We start from the raw sequence: 15,549 nt of genomic DNA, 5'->3' as shown, positions 1-15,549 counted from the left end.
GTACTCTGAGAAAAGTTAAAATTACTGTTTAAAAACAATCAGTGAAGAAGTCTGGCTGAGCTTCATTTTCACTTTTGCTTCCAAATTCCTCCTAAAGAAAATTCTGTTGAGTAATCTGTTCAAACGTAAAACTTCTTACTGTCATGTAGCATAGCATTGCAGTTCATGGTTTTTTTACCTGACTTACTTATGGGATTTTACATAAACTGTGCATTAAGATTTTTTTTTACGACGTAGTGTTGATTTACTGTTGGTGTTGGGACTTTTTTTTTGTCTTGTCCTTTGATTTAACTTCAACCTCTCATTGCTTTTGTGACATGAAATATCTTCCGTATATTGCAATACTGGTGGGTACTTGTGGTGATTTCCAGTTTAATGTTTTGGAAAGTTTGGAAATGAGATACTGGCATGATGTCTCCACCTGAAAGATTACTGTTCAGACAAAAGATAGCATGTACAACTTTTATTCAAATTCCCATATGATGCTGGAATCCAAGCACCATTCCTGAGACTGGAACAGTTAATAAAGGCATTCTTAAACAAAAATTCCTTGAGCAACAGTAAGTCCAAAAGTAAAGTGTACCAAAGGCACTCACATAACCTCTTCACAATGGTAAACCACATTTCATGACAGCATAATTCTCAGTAACTTCAAGATGCGATATCTGAAGAGGCATAGCTTTGCATTGCTGCAGTGCCAATAAATCCCCATGAGTTCATTGTTCATCCCAAAGCTAAAGTGCTGTAACTTTCCTTTGAAGTCCCCAAAAACAGATACAAAAAGTGCAAATTACGGCATGTGAGGTGATGAGTTTTCACAGACCCACATTCCCACTGTCTCTTGAAGCTGTGACAGTTGACATATACAAAGTCTCAGTCTGAGAGTTAAAATCATCTCCTTAAAGAAAGAAAATGCAATAGTATAATTTTAGAAATCTGCAGTAATTTAAGCAAATAAATAGCCTGATTTTAACAACTGAGTGGTAAAGAGTGAAAACTCTGTCTTAATTGCGTGCAAGCTCTTCTGGGCTGTGTGGAAGCTACAATGGCTCTTTAAAGCTGCAATTCATTACGAAGACTTCCTGTTGCAATCTTTTCAGAGGGAAGAATTCTCTCTCTCTCTCTTCTCTGTGGTCCAAACTCTGAATTTTCTGTTACATCAAAGCTATCACGGACTGTCAGCCATGTAAATGAAATAACAAAACTGAAATCTAGCTAGACAGAATTCATGGGAATGCTTATCAGTAAAATCTGTGCATCTGAATAAAAAAGTTTGCGGAACTGGGACTTCAGTGATGAGGTCAAATGTCCTACATCTTCAGTGCTGACACAGCTTGAGCTGTAAGCTAAAATGACAACATGAACAATCCTTGTTCCTGTAACCAGGGCCATGTGGGTCATTTCCAAGGCTCTCTGGTAAAGTATCTGTGGCTTTTATGCTTCAACTACCTACTCATCATGGAAAAAAGGTTCTTTCCAGTGTTTCTTAAAAATATATGATGCTGAGAAATATAAATGTTTGTCATATGACTTACTGCATGTTGCACAAAGATTTTCGGTCATTAAAATGAAGAAGTAAAACAAAACCACAAAAAGCAGCTACCTCTCCTTTAATTTGTTCATTGCAGTAAGTGCACAGAGGAGGCTGGGGCCTACAAAGCGAAAGAATTTTAGAACAGTAATACAAAAAGCCACGAGCAGCCACACTGTACTCAGACAACATGCACTGGAATTATGTCCAGACGCGCACCAAGACTGGCCTCCAGATTGCTGCCTGCCTTTAAGCTTTTGTTTATTTGCATGTGGCATAATTCCACTGCAGTTTCACACCATCATGTGAAAAATAAGAAAGGGCCTTGGATTACAGCATGTGCTAATTTCTGAAAGGTGAAAGTGTTCTTCTGAAAGTGTCATTTTGACTGTAATATCTGCCAATGGCAGTGGGTTGGACAGCTACCGGTAAGATGCAAGTACTACAATCTGAGGTGATATGGGAATCAGTGAATTCATGCCCTCTCCATCCAATCCCTACTTTTCTTTTCACCTGCAGAAGTTATTTTTTAAGCTGGTGATTTCTTGATGTGTTTTTTTTTTAGCGGTGAGAAACACAGGTGGCTTCTCAAGTAAATCCTGTCCTTGAAAAAGCCCAAATCACAGAATCACAGAGTGTTCGGGGTTGGAAGGGACCTCTGTGGGTCATCTGGTGCAACCCCCCTGCCGAAGCAGGGTCACCTAGAGCAGGCTGCACAGGACCTTGTCCAGGCGGGTCTTGAACATCTCCAGAGAAGGAGAATCCACAGCCTCCATGGGCAACCTGTTCCAGGGCTCCATCACATCTGACTATGTGTCCAGAAACTGCTGTGTATTGTTTCTTCAGGCCACTCAGTCAGCTGCATCACAGTTTTGCTTCGGTTTTGCTCCTTGGGGGAGAATCATTCATATTCCTGGAGCACATCAGGCAGCCTTGAGGCTGGCCTCAACAGGCTGCATTAGGGTCTGCTTGGACACCAAGGAATTGCAGCTGAACCCAATACCACTCTACCTAATGCTGGCCACAGTCTCTCTCCTGACAATACATTGACCTATCAGACTTTAATTTATAGGTAAAAAAACTGATTTATATAAGTAGGTATTTTAGGAGCTTTCTTATTATATTGCTTCATAGTTTTCTATGCTGGTTTCTTTTTTTCGTTTCAATTTTAGTTCAGGACAGTTGTATGCATCCTGATACTTTTTAGGCATTACATTCCCTCTGCAATGGAAAAATTCCTGGATGTCTAGGAAAGTCACATAAGATGAGAATTAGTTCAGTGGGTGATCTCATATTCCAGATAAGAGAGGTATCATTTTATTTGTTGTTCAAACCTGTGGCCTGATCCAAAAGTATAACAGACTATTACCACAAAAATCTTGATGCCTTCCAAAACTACCAGCATTCTGTGTGTATCCTACTCAGCTGAGGCTACTAAAACTGCAGTTAGTATACAGAGTATACCGAGCTATGTATGCAAGCTATTTGTCATAATGTTAGACACTGCATTTCTAGAAAACTGAAGAAAAGCTGAATTAAATTCAAAACTAACTCCAGGTTGACAGAAAATTATTGAAGTTGCCATCTACAGATTTATAAAGGTTTTAGCTGTAAGAAAGAAAAAGCTGTAAACGTAAATACAGAAAACCCTGTGACTTACTGTTCTCATCTTTCAGGTTAGCGTTCAGTTTTCTTTTCTTGTCTGTCAAAGTAAACAAATACAAATTTTTTCATTTCTAAATTTGAAAGAAACAACACAATTAAAAAAAATTGTGTCATTTTAAACTGAGTTTTAAGCATATTTAAGTTTATTATTAACTTATATCAAATATATAGACTTCTCTAAGCTTCTTTTCTTTTACAAATTTTGCATAAAATTCTGAAGTCCTCAATAGCAAGACTTTTATTTCATGACCATAAATACATTTGTCTGAGTTTACTGGAGTCTATGCATATGCAAGAAAAGACTAGAATAATAGCCTTTTTGCTTTATTACTTTTCCACTATTTGCACTTGCAAATGAGGAAAGAAATGCTATTTGTAATAGTGCAGTACAGCATACTGTTTTAGTTATACAGCCTTAATGGACATTGAAAATAAAAGTTCTGTGTCATATGCTGTAGCTATAGTGCCTTTGTAGCCACAAAGAAAAACACCATTCAAACTGTGTTTTTTTTACAGCCCTCCTTACCCAAGCCAAAATTGTTTGTGTTCTTTACAGATTAGTGGCTGGCCAGATAAAAAAATGTATCATCCCATATACCTTGTTCACATAAGTAACAAGGTGAGGAAAATAAACCCCAACTCAAATGATCCAAGATCTAATTTTAGAACAGAGTGCATCTAGAAATAGAGTGTGACCAAAGTCACACAAGTGTGCCTAGAGTTACTAGAATTTCCAAAAGGTCGTTCACAAGAAAAATAAAGAGTAAGTGAAAAGATCCACTATCTGAAGTAAAATGTACCTTTTTCGGGTTGCCCATTCTTGAATGATTTTCTCTTTTGAAAGATTATTAGTGCAGAGAGAAGGACAGCTACCATCACACACGTGGGGATGATAAAAAAGATCAGGGATTTTTGTCCACTATACTGTGTACTCATTAAAGCTGTCAAAAATATGAAAAGAAAGTAGATTTATAACTTAAAAAAACAGGCATAGTTTATGAAGTTATCGGTTCTGATTCTCCAAAGTCTTGCATGGACTCTGAAAAAGATTCTTAAAATTTATCGATGTAGTGTCTTGTATTCGCTTTATGAATACTTAATTCTGCAAAGTTACTATAAGAAGCTTTAAAAAAAATTAGTCAAATTGCATATTTGTATGGCACTTGAGTGAGCACGGCTGCAATTTATCTGTATCCCATTTGAAGAACAACTAATTAGGAGTCTAGATCAGAGTAGACACCCACCATGCCACTTAGAGAATTTCCTCTGTACTGTCAGCCTAATGGGACCTACCCTAAAATTAAAATATACAGAAAAATGACAGACAGGTTTGTTGGAGTGTGAGCTAGCTGAGGCTTCAAGGGCATAGAAAATACTGACTCGTTTCTTTTCCAAGAGCATCAATATTACCCTGTTTTCTAGAACCATATTCCAGTGACGGTTCATAGGACACAGCATATGTACAAACACTCTCTGTCTTCCACAAGTTCAAGGTGATACAAACCTGAAGTGGAAATGTGAGCTGAAGTTTCTCCATTCAGTTCTTTATTCCAGAACACGCAGCTGTAGTTCTCACTCATATTTGGTTTGAACGTCAGGATGCTGGTGACATTGTAGAGGCCATCTGCAGTCAGTGTATAGGTGGTATTTGTAGATCCACTAAGATTGAAGTTCTTCTCGTTTTGCCAGAAAACCTCTGCCAGAGGAAATCCTTCTGATTGGCAGATGAAAACAAACTTGTCTTCACCTGGTTTTCTCATTACTTGCGTGTTTATTCGCTTGTAGGATGCTGCATAAGAAGTTGAGTGGAATTACTTTGTGCAACAATAGCTATAATCCCACTTCACTTTCCCTCCTTCCCTTTAATGCCATGTTTTGTCTATGGCTGTGTCTGAGGTACACTTATTCGAAATTATGAAGGATGTTTTGTACAACAATTCAATATTCGTTATTCAATCCTTCTCACGCTTATGGTGACAGATCTTACTCTGCTACTTTACACAAGGCAGCAGTTCACACTGAATTTATGCTTTATTAATACAGAGGAAACAAGTGAGGTCTCACGGGACTCTATTTTCACTTTCTGAAGATGTCACATCAAGAAAAAGACTGGTTTTAATGTTTGTTTTACCTCAGCTTATAAACAAGTGTGATATTTTCATCAGACTAGAACAAAATTAACTTATAATTTCTGTGAGGACAGTTCAGAGGAACAAATATGGTTCTTAAAAATGGCTGTATCTATTTTTGCAGTTGACAAAGTTCATTATTTAAATGCCTGGGTGGGAAATGAATGCTGCCTTGTATCACACGTACACAGTGGGAAACACCAGAGGCCTTGTAAGGGACTGGTCTGTCATGCTATCCAGTAACCTATGCCTTTATTACTAATGTCCATTTGGCTTTGATGAACACAGAAAAATCACATGTCCTTGCTCTGGGAGCTGCAGTCACTCAGGGAGTTCCCGGCCACTCGGGTAGTAGCAGCAGGGCTCGTGAGTAAATTAAAGCATCTCTGAGGAAGTTTTGGGAATGGCCAGAGGTGGCCCAACAGGGCAGAGGGTCAATTGAGAGGCAGATGATGGCACACTGGAGAAGAGGCCGTGGGAAGAAGGAGGAGGGATGAAGGATGGGGGGTGGGGAGCAGTCGCTCTCCCTCTCTGGCACAGGCTGCTCCTAGGGAAGCTCAGCTGGCCGTTGAATCACAGAGTAACCAGCACTAAGACAACTGCTTTGGTTCAGCCGGGGCTGAGCACAGGGTCTTGGTGAGAGGATTAGCAACAAATTCCTCCCAGTTAATCAATTTATGCAAGCCTCTAGGAATTTATAGAAGCATCTCAATGAATATATATATACACTTATGCTCAATTCAGCCACTAACCTTTTACTTCCAAAGTAATGTACTTGTAGTCCACGCCCTGGTAGTCAATGAGACAAAGGTATGATCCCGCATCTGTGATCTTCGCACTGGTGATCTGAAGGATAGCTCGTCCCAGTTTCAGTTCGCTGTGCAGAAGTGCTGCTCTTCCTGTGTAGTCGTGATGCTGGGACAAAGGGATTGCCTTCCCGTTGCGGAGTGTGTACACCTCTTTGGGTTTTGGCTGGCCCTGCCTTTTTTGCTCCCAAACAACAGTCAGGAGTCCTAGGTTTAACGAGCCGTTCACAGGGAACCTGCATTCCATGGTCACATTGCTGCCGTACTCCACGACATATAGCTGTTGAGGAACTTCAACGGTAAATAAAGCTACGGCAGGAAAACAAAACAGTTTCATTTGTTGTGTTAAAACGTGTTCTGGTTTTGTTTAAACTTCGGCAAAAAGCTGTCATGTAGTCAGGCATATTGCTACTGGTTTGACTAAAATTTTTAAGCATTTTCTGTCCCTATTCACACTAACTTTTTCACCATGTTAGTAGTATTTATAGCAAATCATCTGTTTTCTCTATTGATTACAGAGTCTGAAAGATGAGGACAAAATGAGCAAGGTTTTTTGTCACATTTTAGAAATAACTCAAGACTGAGTCAGTGACAACACAGAGAACACTTTTGTGAAACTGTGATTGCATCTTATACGTCCTAGGATTCTAGTAAAAGCAACAGTTGGTTGTGGAAATCATAAAACTAATTTCATTATCCTTTGCAAAGAGAAAATCCGGTGTAACTCCTGTGAACCAAACAGAGTTGCACTGGATAAGCACATGTAACTTGGAAGAATTGCTGTGTAGCAATTACAGGCTTCCACGAGCCTGGCACCATGTGAATATCATTTGATCCTGTGCATCTTCTCAGATGTCTGCAACAGTATTACGGAAACTATATCACAATAATCATCTTAGCCATTCACCAAATCTGATATTCATATTGTTATGAATATTTTACCATTTTAAAGTGTCTGGATAAAGGAGAGTTATTTATCATACACCATTCAATATACCTTGTTACTACTTTCTGTATTGGATGTACCATATATTGGTAGATTTAAGTGCTTGCAAATATTGATAGTGATATTCAATAGAGAACTTCATGCAACTGTTTATGCATTCCTTTTATTTCATGTGTTTGTGAAATACTTACATGGAAAGCTTCAATTCCTCTTAGCAATGTTTATTTGTTCACTTTAATTCAACCACAAAGAGGGAAAAAATAATATGAAAAAGTGCCAAGCCCCTTCCAGGTCTTTGCCAAGCCGCTCCTGTCACAGGCGCGGACAGGGGAATACCCGTGGCTTGACTTCATGCTGCCTCACACTGAGGCTGTTTAATTTACAGTTGGCTCAGGCTGCCTTGGTCATCCTCCCTCTCATGGCCTGGCCTGCTAATGCTGACACCTCCGCTGCCAAGACACTATGCTTTAAAGCAACCTGACTGTGGAAAGCGACAGACAGCTGTCCTCTGCTCAATTAGTACACGGTGCCTCCTGTCAGATGTTCCAAAGCGGAGGCTCCAGACGTGGCTGGCTGTTGATGCAAACATTGCCAGGGGTGCTGGAGCCCGTGTGCTGAGGACACAGCGGTGTCTGCTGCATTGGTTCTGCTGGTGGAATTGAAAGGCAGTTTCTCTCTCACCTGAAACCACGCAGAGCTGCGTTTCCAGCAACAGGATTGTGAGGGTCTGGAACATGTTCTCAGGTGGATCTGAAACAAAAGTAGGATTGCATCAGAACTTGCAACAACTGCCTTCTGCTGAGACGGATTAGAGCCATGCTAGCCTTCAAAGACCACCGCAGCTAAAAATCAGCAAAAATAAAACCAAACACTAGACTACCACTAGAAAGAAGGAAATCCCTGATTAAAACAACCCATGCATAGACACGGAATATGAACTTCTGACCTGTGGCAGTAAAGGGAAAGAAAACATTTCCACAACTTCACTTGTGAGGCTTTCGGGACCTGTAGCTTGCAGGCAGTCTTAAATAGCCTGACAGGGCAGTGCTTGTAAAATAACTTCACATTGCAACTCCACCCAATAAAAATCAATTGCAGTTGGCTTGTCCCATGTAGGAGAGCTGCATAAACATGCACAAGCGAACATTTTTAACTGCCTGCACTACCACTTCTCTAGTTTACAAGATCGCTAACCCTGATTTTCTTTTAACTCTGCTTTGCAGTCTTTTTTGAGGATATTTTTTGCCTGAGTTCTTTAACCTCAAGACCAGCAGATATCTGGAACTCAGTGTGGGGCACTGGAAATCTTGGGGTGGATAAATTAAAGTTTGCTTCAGAATGGAATAGATTTTAAGACTTTGTGCTGCTAATTTTTTCACTTTGTATGTGGCAAGGCCTGATGTACAAAGTATCTTGTACTACTGGCTGTAAAGCAACAGCTCTGAAATAATGCAAGAGGAGAAAGTCCAGTTTGAGAGTGAGTATCTTCCTGTTCCAGTAACAGGTAAACTATTGTTTGTACTTTTATATGCAGATCAACATTTATAACAAAACCAATGAGATAAGAAGGAAGAGTTACTTTGAATAAAGCATGCTAACATGTAGTTTAATCTGAAAAATTATTGAAGGACTTCCAGAAATAAGCATAAGGAAGTAAAGAACAGAAGGAGCAATTTTAGACTTCCCCAGAGCTAGACTTACTGGAGAGGGTTTTTAATTTTACTTCCCCATTGATTTGTGGCTCAGCTTGAAACATTCTGGCTCTGGTTTTCTCAGGTGCTGCATTTTTCTGGTTGCTTGTACCTTTGAGCTCTCAGCATTTCAGAAAGTCAGGCTCAAGCTTCACTGAAGTTAGCAGCCAAAATTAGAGGACCTTTCCTGGGAATTTAGACCTTGATTTTTTTATATCACAGCTAAAGGTGACCTTAGGTCAACATAAAGCTGGATATGCAAACTACAGTAAGCAGATTTATTACATGTAAATGACAGCTAATTACCTTTATCAGAGGACTGAGATGCCACTCCTTAATGTCTGATTAATCATAATTATATTAGCTGTGTGAGAAAGGAGCTAATAAACAATATCAGCATCAGCATCTCCATTTCTTGGATACAGAAACAAAGAACTTGTACTTCCATGACAGCCAGGTTAAATTTCACTCATTATGTAGCCACCACAGTGTTTCACAGTTAATACTACGAGGAAATACTACGTCCTCAGTCTCCTGCTGTGCTCACTTCTCCTCACAGCCTACCTAGAATCAGGTAGACATAGAGGAAAAAACTGCACGAAGAAATGAAACAGTATTTCACGTCAATGTTTAGATCCTTGGATTAGCCTTGTGGGACATTTGAGGTGATCTGCTCTGTTTTTATAGCTCAGGCTACATTGGGAATGCAGAGCATGTATCTTGCATAATGCAGGGGATGGGACTTTTTAAAATATATGTATTACGGAGAGTAAAAGGATAGAAAAAAATAAGGGGATACATAATCAAAGCCACAGCAGATAGTAATCGTAATTATTAAATACCAAATAAGAGTAAATCTTGCCTGACCAGATGGATTAGTGTGAGAAGAACATGACACATACCATAAATAAGTAGAAGAACCCAAACAGGGAAGCATTTTTCTTGTGATACTGAAAGCAGAGTCATGGAACGCTTGTGTGGTTCAGCAAGGATTTGTGTTAGAAGGATCAAGGATCTATCAGCAACGCTCTGTGTTAGAAGTTATCCTTCTTGATTTCCATCATCTTAGTAGTGGACATCAACCTGTCACGCATCCCTAGTGCAATCTACCCATGCAGCTTAATCATGTGGCTCTGCCAGGCATCCTGACGCATTTCCATAAAGAAGGTCTGCACCAGCATCTGGAAAGTGATTTCTTCTGAGCTTGCAGTACCAACCATTCATGCTGTTAGAGAACAGCCCTCATTTTCTCCCTGTCTTTTGTAAAACATACCCCATGCCCTGCTATGCAGTAGTCTGTACACACAACAATTCTAACATGTCTGTGCACAGCACTGTCTGTTTTTTTCCTTAAGCAAAAAGGCCATTTCTAAAGCATATGTATCAGCTGTCTGTTACAGCTTCGTAGGGATATAACAAAGGAACACTGCACCATAGAAATCATCACTTAGTGGCTCTGGCAGCAAAGGCAGGAATTGAAATCCACATCTGAGAACATGAGGAAGTCGCATGACATTTCAACAGCAATTCGGATCCTGTCAGTAAATGAATTTCCCAGACCAACCTGCAGAAGAAAAAGCAAGCTTTCACACAGTGATGTGTGATTATGAAAATCAAGCTGAATAAACCTTTGAAGGTTGAGGTGATGAAAACCATAGCATCAGACATCTAAAACTCATCACGGCTTTTTATGAGTTGCAATAGTTCCAATGCGGATGTAGGACCCAAGACTAAAAATTTGAATGGGAACAATGAAAGCAAAGACATGACAATATGAACGGAAAAAGGGAATAATATAATCTTCTCTTTTTATACAGCTTTTCTATTTTACTGAAAGTACTAAATTGAAACCCATACTTGACTCTCTTTGGGCCAAAAGGACCATATTCTGATAACTTTTCCTAGTGAACACAGAGTGAAATCCAGAGGACAATGATAATAAATTGCTAAAATTCCATCAAAGGTCAAAATGACACTGTGTATAGTTTTTCTCCTTTTGATACCATTGATCATGTCCATGACTTTAGTCCTGGCCCCAGCTCACATACTGACAGGGTTTATAACACTCATCTCCAAAAAAAGTAATTTTTGGCCAATCGAATGTACCAGTTCACATAAAATCTTATATGGTTGCCAAAAATTCTCCTGGTAAGAAGTGAGAAAGATGTTTCTTGTTCCTTCAGAAAATTTAGAGTTGACATTCCCATTTCAAACTGCACAACCTGTATGCTCTAGGCCACAAAATTGTTTTCAACGTATTATTCAGTTTTCTGCATAAAGTATAGACTTCATTCAGTTCTATAAACAGAAGTGAAGAGGTGCTTGTCCTAACAGAGCTGTGTGTTATAAGCATGCTCTCAGGAGTTGGCGAGGGAAGTTGGCACCAGACTGGTCAGAAAGGTTAGGACTGATTTGACTTCAGTTAGTGACAATTCCCGCAATGTTGAAAATATTGAAGAATTTGCAAGAACCTTTGTAAGCAAAGAAACACAGAAATCACGTAATATTTTGCAATATACTCCTTAGTAAAAAAGATTGAAACCCACATCTGAAAAATGTGGACTGTGAATTCAATTCTGTTACTTTCATCTGTGTATCTGAAAGATCATAGTGCTTTTCTCAGATAAAAGGAGCAGCTTAGTACAAGACCTTAGTACAAGACCCTCTGGCACCACTTTTGGTTAGTAGCCTTGCTCTGATTGTCCCTGCTTATGGGGTTTGGACTAGATGACCTCTGAAGGTCCCTTCCAACCCAAACCATTCGATGATTCTATGATTGCTGCCAACACAACAATAACTAAGGATCCTGTGAAGGATGAATCTTCTTTCTGCTGTCCACTAAATGAACACAGAGGCACAGTCGCTGATTCAGGGACCTTATAGTCTAACGAATCATGCATAACCATTTCCTGGAAACATCGTTTCAGCTATTAAGATATTTGTATTCCAGCGAATGGAAGAGTAAGAACAGTAAACACATTTAGCATTTACATAATGACACTTAGCAGCAGTAAGCAAGGAGACTTTTGTAGACCAAGAGGATAGACCTTCCACTAGGATAATCAGAACTGTTGGAAAATCTAAACAGGCTTCCAAGCACACTGGCTCTTCTCCAAATTTAAAGCAGAAGTCAAACATACATACAAGTTCACAGTAATTGCTCAGCCTTCAGCCTGAGAGATTAAAGGACTAAAGGACGAAGAAAAGGGTGCTTGGTCCTTTTAAAGGTAAGTAGGTATTGTAGACAGACCTTTGTTGTACTATATTTCTCTGCAGACCAAGTTAGCACACAGACAGCGCTTATGATGTGATCATGTTCAGTTTTAGCAGGTGTAACAGAGGTGTTCTTACAAAGTTCCTGGAGGAAAATGGGGACATTGCATTCCACAGCTGGGAGCTGGGAGGACAGTGACATCACCAGGCTGGCCAGATGGCCTGTGTCCACCTCCACATGAACTGCCAAGTGCACGTCAGCAAACAAGGTATTGCAGGTGGTCTGAAAGACTGGTGAGGAATCCTGAGCTGATGGGCTTTGCAATAGATCTGAAACAGCAATCTTGCTATTGATCTGTTCATTCTTACATTCAATATTTTTGTTCTGCGGCTGACATACTCTATAACGTTACAGAGATCAGCTCAGATCACCCTTTTCCTATTCCCTCTCCTTCTACAGCCTTTGCATTTTTGTACTGCAAAGGTGATGCCTGCACAAAGCACAACACAATGCCTGGAAAGACAAACTCATCAGAAGCAATCAAGCTGTGTTAACATGGAATTGTGCTTGCTACTTTTGGCTGAAATAAAGCATCAGAGCAATGCCAGGCTAATGTGACTGTTCTGCTTCTCATGCCTAAGCTAGTTTGTCCTCATGTCGTTCAGATCTTCCTGCAAGAAACTGAGTTGTGTGCTCATTTTGTTGGAAAACACGCTACTTTATCATACACATATGTACTCTGCAAAAGATTGCAGGGTCCCAATCACTGTTTGCGTTCTTTGTCTTTCTGTGTTACTCAAACTGCTTTGCCTTCTGTGCATCTTGCGGTTCCAAAAGCTTCCTCCCAATACTCTCACCTGTGCAGAAAGACACAACCTATTCAGCCTCCTCATTAAGTAACTAAACTGATCTTGCTTTCAGTGAAGGATCCAGTTAAAAAAAAAAAGGTTTAATAAAGTTAAGAAAACACAGAACAAGCAGCATTAGATCCTCATACAAACTACATCTGTTCTATACCTCATTGTCAGAAAGAAGGTACTTTGTTTCCATTTCAGGGATTTCATAAAAAAAATAGCAACGCATATTAACATTTGCTCAAAGTCCTTTTCTCAGGCCTGTCTCAGTGTGTACAGTCTTCTGCCCTCATTCTCTCCAATCCACCTTACCCACACACCCTCTCACCTGTCATTCCTCTGCTCTTGCACCCTTATTGCAGTCCCTTGTTGTCTACCTCACCATGCAGTCAGTATACTGTTGGGTCCATTGCTTTGGATCTGATGTTCACATCACCTGTGACAGCCTATTTGCATAATTTCACTCTGCTCTCCATCTCACTTCAGCTTTCAGGTGAAGCAATATCATTTCTCACTTCCTTCTTTGCTCACCCTTGCTGTGAATTTTCACTTTCCCTGCATTGTTGAAGGGTCACCTGTTGTATCTTTTTCAGTCACATGTTTTGTTGAACACCAAATGCAATAATTTTAACACACCCTCAAATAAATACCTTTTTTTGCCATAGATGTTCAGATAATGTTGGATAAGATTAGCTTGAAATTTTTTTACAGAAAATGTCATTAACTATATTTAAAATGCAGCTGTGTATTCTAGAGATCACATCATGCCTTTCAGCTCTTAGCGGCAGCACTGCACAATACAGGCTAACACTTCGGTGTGATACACTGCAAATTTTCTTTCATATCCAGCTTCTACAGAAAGACTTTTCAGAGAAGCATAAGAAATTCTCCTTTTTCTAGTCCATGCTTCTCCTGGGAATGCAGAAGGTGAAGGTCCCCAGACTTGCTGTTCAATCAAAGCAACCTACCATCGGCCCGTAAGGGTTTAATAACAACCAGAAGAAAGTAAGCAGGAACATACAGATACAAATATATACAGATTTTTTTTTCTCCCTACAGCTCTTCCCTGAAATTCAGAATGAAAGATTTATAAACAGAAACAGCCCAGTGCATAAGCTGAAAAGACTCACTAGCACTACTCTGCTGCCTTTGCCTGTAACAAAAGATTGAGCTGCAAGACAGGTTCAACTCCCAAAACTATTCCCCAGGCTTTGAAATTATATGGACTGTATTTTAGTCTGACTCCAATCTCTGGGTCAGACTCAGAGTCCACTCCCTACCAATCATTTGAAAATAAACATCATTTAAGCAAATCTTAAGAATAGAGGAAAAAAAAAATCTGCAGTCCATCGGTCAGAAATACAGTAAATACAGGTTTGCATTTAGCAGCGTTATACTCACATCAGCTCTTTATGCAGTCATTGGAAGAATCGGGTTCATGTAACAGCTATGATTTCTTAAGTTTTACAAAGTAGCTCTATCCTATCTGCATGATAGCAGAAACTATCCAACACTCATGATCAGTTTAAAACATGCACTGATAGCACAGCTGTAGGCTGATCTTATTCAGACTTTATGTCACAAAACAACTGACTGTTAAAAGGAAACCACCAAGCTTCTTAGTAATTTCTGAGTAGTTCCAGTTTCATTTTGATGTTTCGTGTTGAACATGCTCTTGAGTTCAGTGCTTTGCATTGCTGAAAACATGCATCCAAACACTTTTATTCAAAGCATTCTGTAAAATGTATATGCTCAAATTCTGCTTTTAATTACACCCCTATTTTTTTTGCTGGATTTCTGCTCATTAGGGCAGCGTACAGCCTTGGTATTTGAACTTGCATGTACTAGGACTATTCCACATTCATGAAACTGTCAAGTTACATTTTCTTAATTTTAATCAGATTAACTTTATGAGAATTCCTTGAGAGATTACCTAACATTTGCAGAACACATTTCCTGTTCATTTTCATCTACGTCCATATTATTAAAAAAAAAAAAAAATCAAAATTAGGGTAGTCAAACGCTGTTTCCTAGCAAGTTTGTGAATCTCCGTACTTAAAAATACACCAGACTGGACAGGAAAAAGCCTGGGCAATTGGATTTAAGTTGTCCCTGCTTTGAGTGGAAGATGGGACTAGGTGACTCCCAGAGCTCGTTTCTAACATAAAGTATTCTGTTCTATTAAACAACCTTATCAATGGATGTCTCTTTGCATTTTACTGTTACTGGGTAGTGGGAGACATGAAAGAGGATACAGTGGACTCTTCCTCGGTTTCTCGAATGCATGGGTTCTACAGGTGGGACACACATGCTCTTCTGTCTCCAGTTAGTTCCTCATCACTTGGGACAACTGTGCTCCCGCTCCACACAACGAGTGGTTGTGGCTTTAGTCCCATGAGTCCTGGCTGGTTTAGGACGATATATGATGATTGCCTCCTTCACAGTTCCAGTCTGACTCTGACCATGGAATCATGTCTCCTGCTGCCTGGTGCACAGCAATCCATCTCAGTGAAATCACTGTTACACTACTCTTTCTTTCTCAGTAAACTTACTCTGTGTAGCCCTACCACAGAAAGTAATTCCTCGGTAGCCTGACACTCTCAGTGACCTCTTTGGCAGCTGCTAGAAGTGAATGGTTTGGATGATCAGACACATGAAGGAGAGAGAAGATTACATAGGGCCACAGTTGAGCTTGATCTATGATTTACAATTA

General features: G+C 39.7%; 1 protein-coding gene across 2 annotated transcripts; it reads right to left on the bottom strand.

Moving 5' to 3' along the window:
• Positions 1-491: 491 nt before the first annotated feature.
• On the bottom strand, positions 492-14,368 carry LOC104330795 (programmed cell death 1 ligand 2). 2 transcript variants are annotated; one of them, XM_075411106.1, is made up of 7 exons: positions 14,238-14,368; positions 7,759-7,827; positions 6,078-6,440; positions 4,701-4,985; positions 3,997-4,137; positions 3,192-3,233; positions 492-898 (listed from the first exon to the last, which is right to left on the bottom strand). In XM_075411106.1, the coding sequence occupies exons 2-7, from the start codon at positions 7,811-7,813 to the stop codon at positions 816-818; spliced, it is 969 nt and encodes a 322-aa protein (XP_075267221.1). In that variant the 5' UTR covers positions 7,814-7,827; positions 14,238-14,368; the 3' UTR covers positions 492-815. The 2 variants fall into 2 exon arrangements, with proteins under 2 accessions (XP_075267221.1, XP_075267222.1); XM_075411107.1 differs by lacking the exon at positions 3,997-4,137.
• Positions 14,369-15,549: the final 1,181 nt, after the last annotated feature.

This window comes from Opisthocomus hoazin, chromosome Z, assembly GCF_030867145.1.
Source record: "Opisthocomus hoazin isolate bOpiHoa1 chromosome Z, bOpiHoa1.hap1, whole genome shotgun sequence".
Lineage (NCBI taxonomy): Eukaryota > Metazoa > Chordata > Aves > Opisthocomiformes > Opisthocomidae > Opisthocomus > Opisthocomus hoazin.
This window is presented reverse-complemented; position numbering and strand designations above follow the sequence as displayed.

What these genes read in the sequence shown, in the direction of transcription:
- LOC104330795 (XM_075411106.1), bottom strand. Translation starts at nt 7,813, where the DNA reads ATGTTCCAGACCCTCACAATCCTGTTGCTGGAAACGCAGCTCTGCGTG. An exon ending in GCAGCTCTGCGTGGTTTCAG is followed by an intron (nt 6,441 to 7,758) that starts GTGAGAGAGAAA and finishes TTCCTGCCGTAG; the next exon opens with CTTTATTTACCGTTGAAGTT. An exon ending in TAACCTGAAAGATGAGAACA is followed by an intron (nt 899 to 3,191) that starts GTAAGTCACAGG and finishes TCTTTCTTTAAG; the next exon opens with GAGATGATTTTAACTCTCAG.